Source organism: Alligator sinensis, unplaced genomic scaffold (assembly GCF_000455745.1).
Source record: "Alligator sinensis unplaced genomic scaffold, ASM45574v1 scaffold874_1, whole genome shotgun sequence".
Lineage (NCBI taxonomy): Eukaryota > Metazoa > Chordata > Crocodylia > Alligatoridae > Alligator > Alligator sinensis.
The window spans coordinates 1,015,285-1,027,144 of record NW_005842302.1 but is presented as its reverse complement, the minus strand read 5'-3'; the positions used below and the strand labels follow the sequence as shown (position 1 = coordinate 1,027,144).

The 11,860-nt window shown below is 45.3% G+C and overlaps 1 protein-coding gene across 2 annotated transcripts in view; it reads right to left on the bottom strand.

Moving 5' to 3' along the window:
• Positions 1-6: 6 nt before the first annotated feature.
• Positions 7-11,860, bottom strand: part of ABHD2 (abhydrolase domain containing 2) — a 61,064-nt gene continuing 49,210 nt past the window's right edge. For both annotated transcript variants that reach the window (XM_025209677.1, XM_006028281.3), the window contains exons 7-11: positions 9,134-9,226; positions 6,567-6,677; positions 4,757-4,826; positions 3,124-3,208; positions 7-1,866 (exon numbers count right to left, since the gene is read on the bottom strand). In XM_025209677.1, coding sequence (XP_025065462.1) covers positions 1,670-1,866; positions 3,124-3,208; positions 4,757-4,826; positions 6,567-6,677; positions 9,134-9,226 — 556 coding nt within the window. In that variant the 3' untranslated portion in view covers positions 7-1,669. The remainder of the gene's footprint in view (positions 1,867-3,123; positions 3,209-4,756; positions 4,827-6,566; positions 6,678-9,133; positions 9,227-11,860) is intronic.

The following is an 11,860-nucleotide window of genomic DNA, read 5'->3' as shown; positions in this document are numbered from 1 at the left end:
CAGCAGGATGTTTTCTCTTTAAACTATTAACTATAGTATCTAGAAAACAAAACCAAGGCTAAAGCACTAAAGTGCTATCTGGTGCAGGATGTCTGACAGAAGCGAGAACCGTGGCACAAAAATGAAGAAAGAAGTAGCCACCAAGATGGATTCATGAGAAGATGGAGAAGGATCTGAAAGTAAAAGCAGAAAAAAAAAGTTTGACCACAAAGTTCCCTGGCCAGATTGTTTCTTTTATCGTTGATTGTCATGGGGGATCTTTCTTTCCAGGATAGAGACTATAGCCCATCATAAAAGCACTCTGGGCACAGTACCCGTGACTGAATAGTGGACAGGGGGAGTGGGGATGGGGAGAGGAGGGGAACAGGAAGCACAAGGGACTCTCTCTCCCCTCCTTATAAGTGTTCACACTTCACTTGGTGCAGTAAGTAAAAGAAGTGAATGTTCCCCTAGGGAAGAGTAACTGGAGCAAGGAGGGCACTAGTACCTGGTTGAACCAGGCAACCCAATATACCAAGAGCTGGAGGCAGTTAGCCATGTAGAGATAACTTTTTAGTTTCAACAGGGGTACAGAACTCCGATTCCCATCCATTCTGAGGCAAGTCACGTGGCTGAAGAAACTCTTTCTGTACTCTACAAATTCAGGGGAGGGATTTTGGAACATTTTACCCTGGCATATACAAGAAGGGGACAGAAAATGCAAGAACTGATATGTTTTCTCCATAAAAAAGGCCCCCAAGAAAGTGTTAATTCGCTATGAAAAATACTATAACAAAACAGATAGGCTTCATTGATTGATCATTACTGGGTCCCAATCATTAAATGAGAACCAGTTAAAAAAGGCCTGGGTTAAAATACAGAGGTCCAATGCTAAAAAATTCAACTCAACACTAGAAAAAAAGGCAAGTATCACATGAAGGCTACTTGTTTAGTCTTGGTGAGAAAGTGTGTTTGTACAGCCGGAAATCCATTGGAATGACCAACTTGAAGCTCATTTCTATGCAGAACCCAGCGGAAAAGCAACGCAGATATGGTCTAACACATCCCACTCTACAAGCAGCTGAAGGTCTGGATCTTTCCAAACATACAGTTCCTGGTAAGTGCATCGCTGGAAAGACCCCCTTGAGAGAAGGTGCAAGGCTGAAACTCTACTCACAGTTCAGGTGCTTCCCTTTCATTTATTTTTTTCCAAGCCACGTCCTAGCAACTTACAGACTGAAGTGCTGCTGTCTATGGACTGCTGCAGGGCACTCCCAATAATGCAACATGGTGTTATTGTACGGGGGAAAACCTGGCTCTCGACACATGACCCCCAGCTAAACAAGAACTGCAGTGCCCTCGAAGTTTTGATCAGCAATGGTCTGACCATCAAATCAATTATCTGGAGAACCCTGAAGCAAATCAGACAGCAGCACAAATCTCCACACAGAACAGGGCACTGTAAACCCAGAATGACACCACACACACACACACACACACACACACACACACAGAAGCTCAAACCAGATACTGCCCTCTGCTGTAGCTTCGCTTCAGAAGGAAATATTGTGGTCAAACCCCAGTCCTAGGACATCCAAGAGGATGGAAAATCTTGAAACAACAGGTGAGGGAACAAAAAGTTCCTGAAGAGGAAGAGATGGTGAAGTGATTTGGAGAGTCTTTGGGGCAATTATTCCTGGCCAGATGCCGCTTGCTCTGTATCTGAGCACTGGGACTTGTTCTTCTCCCACTGGCAGATGGCATTGGCATACTGCACCACAAGCTTATCCATCCAAGTGAGGGGTTCAGGAAAGAGTACAGCCCCCTCAAAAAAGCCCAGGTGGCCACCATGCAGTGGCAGCACGAACATGACGTTCTCCCGTTTTTCTGCAAGGTTAAAAGAGGGAAAATGGCATAAGATGTCATTGTCAGTGGACAGGAAGTCAAAAGAGCATTCTGCATTCTCCTGGATTACATACTCAACTCAGGGCTTCAGGGTTGGCTATGTGCTCTGTGTCAGCAAAGCCTTTGATACACTCCTGCTTGGTAGAGGGAGCAAACGTTTTGTTTCTCAACAGAACTAGTGTTTTTCACAACTAATTTGCATCAAAGGTCCAAATTACAGCAGCCCTTCTAATACAGTCCTGCCATGTTCTTCAAATACAAAAAAAGTGTCTACAGAAGTCAAGATAAAACTCTGTAGATGGGAACAAACGTGCAGCCAGTAAAGACCACTGGACCTAGCCTGCAGTGCTCCACCTCAGCTCAGGTGCACGGCAGGCTCACACCAGCTGTCTCTACAGGCCGCATACTTGGAGGGATCTATACGTAGCACTGCAGAACTGACTATGTATTAGTCACCCCTGCTGCCTAGTGTTATGCAGAAATCCCTCTCGTTGACCAGGCTGTTGATTTCACTTAGGAAAGTGGCTAGGATTAGGTTCTCCCCTAATGGCTTTTAATGATGGAACAAGCAGCCCTCCTGTTCTCACTGGGCAGGCTCTGTTCAGCAGCAAAATGTCACCCAGATCTTGTCTTTTTATGACCAAAAGAGAGCAGACAGGTCACCCTGGAATCCCACACTTGGCACCCCCCTGGGACCCTGCACAGCTGGAGGCACTCATAACCCTAAAACACGATCCACTTTCACTGTGTTCTCCTTACCCACCAGGCTAAAGCTACTTTAGCCTTGAAATGTTATACAAAGCCGCGTGGGGAGCCAACATGAGGAACCAATTCAGTCCTACATCTGTGCTGAGAGTTGGACTAGGTAACCCATGTACCCCTTCTAACAAATCTTTTTCACTGCAGGAGAATGGCTACGTAAGATCTAAAGTAAATTGCTTCTAATTTTGCTATGTGGTCATCTAGTAGCACCTCTCCATGTGATGCTTGGGAAAAAAGCACAAAACAGTTCCCTCCTGCTGCAAAACCAGCTCTGAAAATAAATGTTTTGTTAGACCTCACAAGAAATAAAATCTTCAAGTTTCGTAGCAACTGGTAATTTACAGAGGAGCCAAGACACCAAAGTACATTGCTACCATGCTGCTCCAGTTGTAAGACAAGCTATTCCTTCACTGAGTGGTATTAAATGCGAGGGGGGACATTACAAAAGTAGACTAGTTTGTGACGTATTCAACTTACCTGAAAGACCTCTTGGGATTGATAACAGGCTTTCATGAACCAGAGGGTCATCAGCAGAATTAACTAGCAGCAGGGGAACATAGATCTGCAATGTGGAACAAGGAGAGAAACTCAGCAAGTTACAGATACAGCCAGAACTCCAGACTCTCCACAACAAAAGCACCTACCCCATAATCTAACCACAACGCCACAACTGAGTGTCATGTTTTGCTCACCTGCAGGAACACCAGGTGTAACAATATCAGTAGCAACGTGCTCAATCAAACCAGAACTGGAGGGCTGACACTGATGGGAGAGCTCTGCAGCATTTGCTATGGCTCCAAGGAACTGTTTGGCAGGCAGGTTGGGTACAACAAAGTGGATCCAGCCAGCAACTCTGGGAAGTTGACAGCCACTGCTAGGAATGCACGTGGCGCTTCCCACACATCTTATCTGGCCAGTACTCAAGAGCATTTAACATTCTTCCTTGGAGAAAGGCTCCAAACCACTGCTTCTAGAGATGGGTACATTTATCTATGGCCTCTGAAGGGGACATGCAGTGCTCAAGGGAAACAGACTGCTGAAATCTGAGATGGAGTAATCAGAAATTGGCAGACGGGGAGAAAAAACACTTCAATTATGCTTGTTGGTCTGGGCAGGAGATGCAAAGAATGGAGGCAGCTGAAGGAAATGCCATTCTTTGAAGAGATGCTATAACAGGCCAGAATGGCAGGCAGCCCAAGCATGGCCTTTGATCAAGGGCTGACATCAGGGGATCAGATGTCATCAGCGATCAAAACAGGATTTTACACTTGTAAAAATGCTAGACGGAGTGCCTTCCCCTTGACACCATTTCCTGGTAACTGTCACTCTGGCTTTGGTATAGAGGCTGGGCTGCAATGTACTTGATGGACAAACTGCCTAAAAACTTACCCGTCTACGTGGACCTGAAGAAACTGAACTGATCTGAGCTACCAGAAGGTATTCAGCCTTCAGCTCCACACATTCATTGCCTCAGGAAGCTACACTGCACTTGGGCAATACTGAAATCCCTGGCTTTTATGGACTTTTGGTAAACTATTGCTCTTGCTCTTATGGGGGACCTGGTACATTTAAATCACCGCAGCCTTGGGTCTCTGGAATACTGGGCCATCAAGGTGCTGCCTCTTTCCAAGAGAAGCAATTGATCAAATGTTTCTGGAAGCACCCTGATCTGAGGGTTACCACCTGCCTTACTGTTATCTTTAAAGGGGTTTAATTGTGTGTTTGGCTCTGTGCCCAGTATACTATTGTGCTGCACAATTCTGCTCTGAGGGCCTTGCAGTTCGACTTCATGTATTATACGCAAAGATGCCTGAACTACAGCATAGTGCCTGCTTCTTGGTTTCCAAGTCAGACTTTAGTTAGAGGGGAGATGATTTAAGAACCAAGTGAAATCAGGGCCAATATTCTCAAGGAAGTTGGGCACCTATCATTAAATGGCAATAGGATGTTGGTGCTTAACTCCCTTAAGGCACTTGAAAATTCCCAGCCAGGATTTGCTGGAGAAGTAATCAGACATGGACATGCAGGTACCAGCAATGCAGACATCATTGAGCATTGCCTCTTCTCGTTCTTAAACGCCAGCTGGAAGCCCTCTGCTGAGCGCACTCACCCTATGTAGGTAATGCAAGCAGCTTTCCTCTTCATAATATTCTTTCAGGGAATCGTAGCCATGGAATTTCCTGAGACAGAAAATAAAACACAGTAAGGCAGGAAGAGATACACTCAATGTCCAAGTCCTGCTTCAGTCTGAGGAGTCTCAAGCTGCCAAATGTGACCTCTTTCCAGTGCATAAATAGAGACCATCTATCCAGGCTCAACGCTATGTAAGAGTTAGATGTTAAATGCTTACAAACAATAGAGCACATCAGTATCTGACAAATGTGACATGTTTCAAATGCTGGGGAGTCGGGGTACGCACAGGACAAAACCTATCTACCTCACTTAGTGTGCACTTCCTCAGAGCACTTAGAATGCAAGAATGGGAAGTGTGCCACAGATGGCCAAGTAAACCCTCTTGACTAGTTCTTGTCAAACTGAATGCCTAGCTATGTCCGGCAGACAAGGTTCCTTGGGTGAATTTGATATCTTTTATTAGACCAACCCAAATGGTTGGAGAATAGTTATTAAGCAAGCTTTCGGGTTCAAAAACCCTTCATCAGGCTAAGGACGTTTCAGCAGTTGGTGTGTGCTCTTCCTGGATGGAATGAAAAGTAAAGAAGCCAGCGGCTGGGCTGGGGAGTCAGTTGCCAGGCAGATTATAATGTATCAAAAATCCAATGTCTATGTCTGGGGCATTTCAAGCTTTGAAGCATCTGAAGATGTGGCAGACTGGATGGGAAGCAAAAATCAAGTTTGGTTACATTAAAACTTGGTTCCTTAAGGACTTCTTTTGGCTAGCCCACTACTCTTCAACTACTCATGAACCCTAAATGCAAAGACTGAAGGTCCCTTCTCAGGAGATGAAGCTTGCTGTAGTTAACAGCAATATGAAGAAAGCAGACACTTTTTTGGCTTTCCCTTCCCCTTAATGGGGTCCAGGCAGTCACTCTAATATCTTCACCCTTTCATCAGCATCTAGAAGCCAGGCCCTGATGACAGCCTTGTCTATCTGGCCCCTGCTTCCAGAGAGACTACAGGGTTACTGTCTTCAATGTTTCATTTCTGGCTAAGTACATGGCAGGAAGGCTCTCTCAAGTACAAAATACACCAGGCCTCCCCAGGAGGGCCAGAAGAGCACTGTACTTTCAGACCTTTAGCAGTTCTGTTGGCTTTGGATGCCTGTGCCAGTGCCTGGACCTAGCAGATGCCACAGAAAGGGGAAGTGAAAGTAAGAGCCCACTGGGGAATGGATGCTTATGCTTAAAGCAAACACAATATTTAGAAACAGGCGCTATTTAAGAGCTTCTTGTTTAATATCAGTAAGAACCAAGGGCAGGTATATTAACGAAGCAAGCAGCAAGGCTTAAAAGCAGATGTATTTTGAAATGCATTAATCATAGTTTGCCAAGCTGAGATGAGGCAGGAGTTAAAGTAAGGTTTTAACGAGAAGGCAAGGCAAGAGTTAAATACAGCTAACTTGGTCTGAACCAGTCATGGGCTTGCCACCAGTGAGCTGCTTTGCATGTTTTACCTCGTGTTCATACTCAGGCATTTCCACCCCTCTAGACAGATTATTTTGGGCAGACTTGTCCTTTTTCTTGGCATTTGTACAGAATCCAGCAGATTGGGCCCCAACCCACACTGCAGCTACTAAAAAATAAGCCTTAAATGGTTTTACAGAGGTAAGCAGAGTTTGTTACAGGGTGACTAAGATTTGGTAAAAATTGTTCATCAGGAAGCTCCTGAAGCTTTCATCTGCCTAGAAGCACGCAGGAAACCAGAATGTGGAAAGATGGGCTACATAGGGGCTGCTACCCTACCTCATGATGCTGTCATCAATCTGCATGAGGGATGTAGCTGTACAGAGTTTGCTCAGGTCTGTGTCCATTAAGCTCTGGGGCTTCTTCACATGATCTCCAAACAGAACTTGTCTGAAAAGCAAGAGGAAAGTAGTCCAAGCACAGTAGCCACAAAACTGCAAATGAGCCCATACCTACTGACAGGCACCCCCAGAGCAACTGGCATCTGCAGGATTGTTTGGGGGGGGGGGGAGGAGAAGGGAGGAAATAGATGTATATTATATCCCCACATCCAGGATGATATGCTCATTCACAAGCATGTCTTGTTAGTTTTGGATGGGCACACCAGGAGGGAAGCAGAAAAGTCAGACAAAAATATCTTTTTCAGGGACAAAGATATTTTTCCACTACGCTGAAAATGCCTCCACTTAAAACCCTGTTTCTGAGAGATGGGACTTTTCACAGAGTATCTAAGTTGAAGGGTACTTGGAGCAAAGGGTTTTCAATAAAGGCCATAACCTGTGGCTTCTTACCAAAGGCATGAGAGGTTCTGTTAACAGCACTAAAGATTATGGGTGGAGCATCTCCTTCCCCATCTGGTTTTACTGCTTCACTAGAGTGAAGCAAACGTTAGCTCATCCAACAAGCGTTATCTGGGGCATTACCTTACCAGAAAACTATGAACACTTGTCACGCTCAGATACTGCACCCAGGAGAGGATGCAAAATCATACCCTGACAAGCAGGGAACATCTAGAACCCAGAAAAAAAAGAGAGTGAGCTGTGAAGAGCAGGGGGCCTGTTGGATTTTTGTCTACTTTCAGCAGCAGCTGCAGGGGAGGGATGGAGTTTGCTTTGGGGAGCTGGCCTGGAGCACAAAAGAGCCATTATAGAAGCAAAATATTTTTCTAACTCAACAAGCCCTCCTTTACATCTGCAGCAGGTTTCTCTAGGCTATAATGCTAAGCACCACTTAATGGGGAGATTAGAGTGCTTCATATATTATAAGTTTTGTCAAGTTGTCAAAATATTTGGTTATCTGGAGTGAATTATATGGATTTCCATATGCTATGCATACAGACAAGAGTTCCCCAACTCCCTGCGCTGCTAGTGATGAGATAGCATCTTTTATGATCTCTACTCTGCTCACTGGAATAGGGCATGAATAATCAGCTTTTAAAAAAATTCTCTCCCCTGTTTGCCAAGGAATTAGCTACCAACCAAGGCAATGCACATTAAGTGTTCAAAGCAACGAAATGAGAGGAAGGTGAACCAACCATCAGAGGGGACTATTAATAAAATTTCAGTCTTCAACCTGACCTGCGATTCATAGAGGCAGAAAAGGACCTAGGGGTTACAGTGGACAATAAACTGAATACGAGACAACAATGTGCCCTTGCTGCAAAAAAGGTTAACGGCATACTGGGTTGCATTAGCAGGAGTATTGCCAGCAGACTGAGGGAAGTGATTCATTCCATCTATTTGATACCAGTGAAGCCACACCTGGAGTAGTGTGTCCAGTTTTGGGTCCCCCACTACAAAAAGGATGTGGACAAATTGGAGCAAGTCCAGTGGGAGGTAACGAAAATGGTTAGAAGGCTAGGGCACATGACTTAAGGGGGGAGGCTGAGGGAGGATTTAATAGTAGCTTTCAACTACCTGAAAAGGTGGTTCCAAAGAGGATGAAGCTCAATTGCTCTCAGTGGTGGCAGGTGACAGAACAAAGAGCAATGCCCTCAAGTTGCAGAAAGGGAAGTTTAGGTTAGATATTAGGAAGAACGTTCTCATTAGGAGGGTAGTAAAGCACTGGGGCAGGTTACCCAGAGTAGTTGTGGAATCTCCATCATTGGAGGTTTTTAAGACACGGCTAGACAAAACCTGGGCTGGGATGATCTAGTTGTGGTGGTCCTGTTTTGAGCAGGAAGTTGGACTAGATGACCTCTTTAGGTCCCTTTCAACCTTAATTTTCTACGATTTCTATGAATAAGTGAACATTGGTATTGGACAAAGAGCAACACTGGGGCATTCACTCAAGCTACGCTCCCTGTGGTTTGCAATTGCTTTTAAGACTCAAACTGCCATGTTTGATAAGTTGCAGCTGCATGCACATCAAGTATCCCTACCTATTGCTGATTAATCTTGTGTGCACATGGCAGAGCAAGCCCTTGAGAGCTGCTCACTTACCAGATGCAAAGTCCCCACACTGCTGTTTCATTGCACAGGTGTCATGTGGGAAGTTCAGTGTTCTTGTACTCATCTTGGATTTATTCATTTAATAAATGAATTAAAAAGGAAAGGAAAAAATAACCACCCAGTTGTAGGGACAGGGACAACCTGCCCCATCACTACACACACAGTTCTTAAGGGGTCTTACAGTGCTTATTTATATTACAGCACATGAAAAGCTACCTAGATGCTGGGGTTAACTTCCTTCACCCTTTTACCTTCTTAAACCCTCCCTTTCTATGAAATTTAAACAGATGCATCAATTTCTGCTTGTGGCTTCCATCTCATTAACCTTTTGGAAGACTGCAAGTTGCAGCTGGGGCTCAATTAGGAATATACAGAGAAGAAGATGTACTGCAGTACCTGTGAGAGAGGATGATCTTCTTCATGTTGTCTGCCATAAGGAAGTTATAAAACCTTCGACACTGATCCCATTGCATAAAGGTTTCCTGTGCCCTAAACACAACCAGAGAACAAAATCAAAGCAGGTAGCAACAAAGGCCTCACTGGAACAGGATAAGCAGCCTTCAGGTCACTAGCATAAGATGTTATGTAAACAGACTGCAGGCTTTCCCCATCACTGGCTAATCTTCTATAGGAAATGGCTTCAGCTTTGATGGAAGGTCAGGAGAGATATCACAGTCTCATTAGGCAGTGTGCAATTAGCTGGTTTGATCACTAGAGCATTTGAAAGCTGTGCTTAAAGATTTAAACACCGATGGGAAGACAGGCTGGAGTTGTATCTGACATTTAACCTTCTTACAACCAACCCTTAATGGGACTGCAGAGGGATGAAATCAGGGCTCCTCGTGTTAGTTTGGTTTGCTTTCCCCATCTGACATCTCATCATGAAGAGTCTAGTTTGGCAGTTTCCTTTGTGGAGCCAGACTCTGCGGGTCTTCAGCACTTCATAACTCCATTACTGTGTGAAAAACAGGCTGCACAACTTTAAACCCACAAAAATTGCTAGGGGAATGAGGCTGCAACTGCATTATCAGGTTCTACCAGCAGGGCACACCAGCTAACAGTGTGAAAATATCACACAGGAACCATCAACAATCCACCACAGACAGCCCTGGCACGGGCACAGCTCTGCTGGCAGGGATTCCTTTTGTTTGCTGGAGACTGTGCAGCTCTGGTGACAAACTCTCTTGCCAGGAGAACTGAGTCCATAGCAAGGGAACAGGATACCTCAGTGCTGCCGCCATTATTAAGCGGCAGCAATCCCCATCTGTCATTTAGCCGTAGCCACTAGACTTCATGCAGTACTGGAGACAACCACATTCCGAAAGGGAGTCCCTTTACCTCTGCTGAATGCAGTCCACATTGTTTCACAACCGATCAGCCTCATCTCTGGGCTGTCAAACAGATTTAAGATAGAATTCCACTAGGCCTACATGCTCTCCTTCGCTATGCAAAGGGTCACAGGCAGGTTATAGCTCTACCTGGCAACAGGGTTCACCGTTACCAAGGAACCATACCATTTCTCATTTACTGAGCAAGCTAAGAATCGTGGGAGTGGAGTGTCAGATACTGGGCTACCTCTGATGTTTCAACATTAAACACACCCGAGAGCTGATGCAGAAAGTGTGTGTGTAAGGGGGGAAGGGGGAGTTTATCAGGACGTCCCAGGTTGAGCAAAAGCTGCAAGATGTTTAGCAGAGCAAGTTAATAAATAAGCTAGGTTAGCATGTGGGCTAGTATACCCATGGGTTACTGAAAGCAAGACTTCCTTATCTCCATGTCTCACCAGAAGATATCTGCCACGTACTTGTGAACAAAAACAAAACAAAACAAAAAAGCCACACACAACCAAAAAACTATATCCTTGGAAAGCTCAGAGGCTGGGGTGCCTGCAAAGAAGTCATTTTAAGTGGTCAAGGTTAACTGTCGGGGCTGTAGTGTGCTCACACAGTTGCTGCCACGGACGGTAGGCCTCCCACGACCAGAACCGACTGGGCAATGTGCACAAGGCAACAGCTTTCTGAAATCAGTGGACTGCACAGGTCCCAGGTCCCAGCCATGGAAACCTACAGCCCCGGCTGAAAGCTGCATTCCACAGGATCGCAAGGCAGAACCAAACCTGCACAGGCAGAGACCCGGGAACACAGCAACATCCCCCACTTAGCCTGAGGGGCTGAATTCCCCTGCCGTACACAATGAAAATTGAAGGCTTAGCAGCCATGGACCGCTGAGATAGTAAGAAGTGGGCACAACATAGCCGTTTCCATCTCTCTGCATAGGGCAGGCCAGCCCTGTGGTCTGTCCTGAACAGCCATTTACAGGTCTCCAATCTCAGACATATCTTGTCCGAGCTCATTCTTTCCCTTACCCCAAATGCCAGCTTGGAGTTTAATCTCAACGACTGTGCAAACCAGCACAACAAAGGAAACTGACTTCTATCTAGAGTGATTAGCCATGTCATAACTACGGTTACTCGGGGCTTTCATACAGACTTGCTGTAAGAGGTCATTTAATTTAACCGACTAGGGCAGGTCCAGGGATAATAAAAAGTTTAGTAGTTCCATCTGGAGGGGTCTAGATCTCTCTCCCCCATATGCTCTACACCAAGGATACCAAAAAGGCAGTTTGACCCAATCTCTACCTCTTCCCTCCTCACTTAAGGAATCTTTGCTGTTCACTGATGGCCCTCCTCACCCAGCTATTTGACTAATTAGCATTTAAAAGCAGCAACGGAGATTAAGCAGGAGACATCAGATCTGAAAAGCTTTCTTGCCAAATGCACAATAATGGGTAGCAGATGTGTTAAGTGGAGCTTTGCTATAAAAAGATCAGTCAGCAGGGGGAGCCCAGACCTAACAATTCCAGGGGGGAACCCCAGGAGAGTTCTCTTCTAACAACAGCTGGTTCCTCCAGGACTTGTTACTTTCTATTGAGATGAATCCACTGTTGTCATAACCAGGCAAGGCCTAGATGGCCTAGACTACCAATCCACCAGAGCTTCAGGGGTTATTACCCAAACCAGCATACAGGGAGCAGTACTACTTTGAGTAGGCAAAGTTCTTTGGGTAGATGTGATATCTTTTATTAGGCCAACTGAGTAGTTGGAAAAAAAGTTCTTTGCAAGCT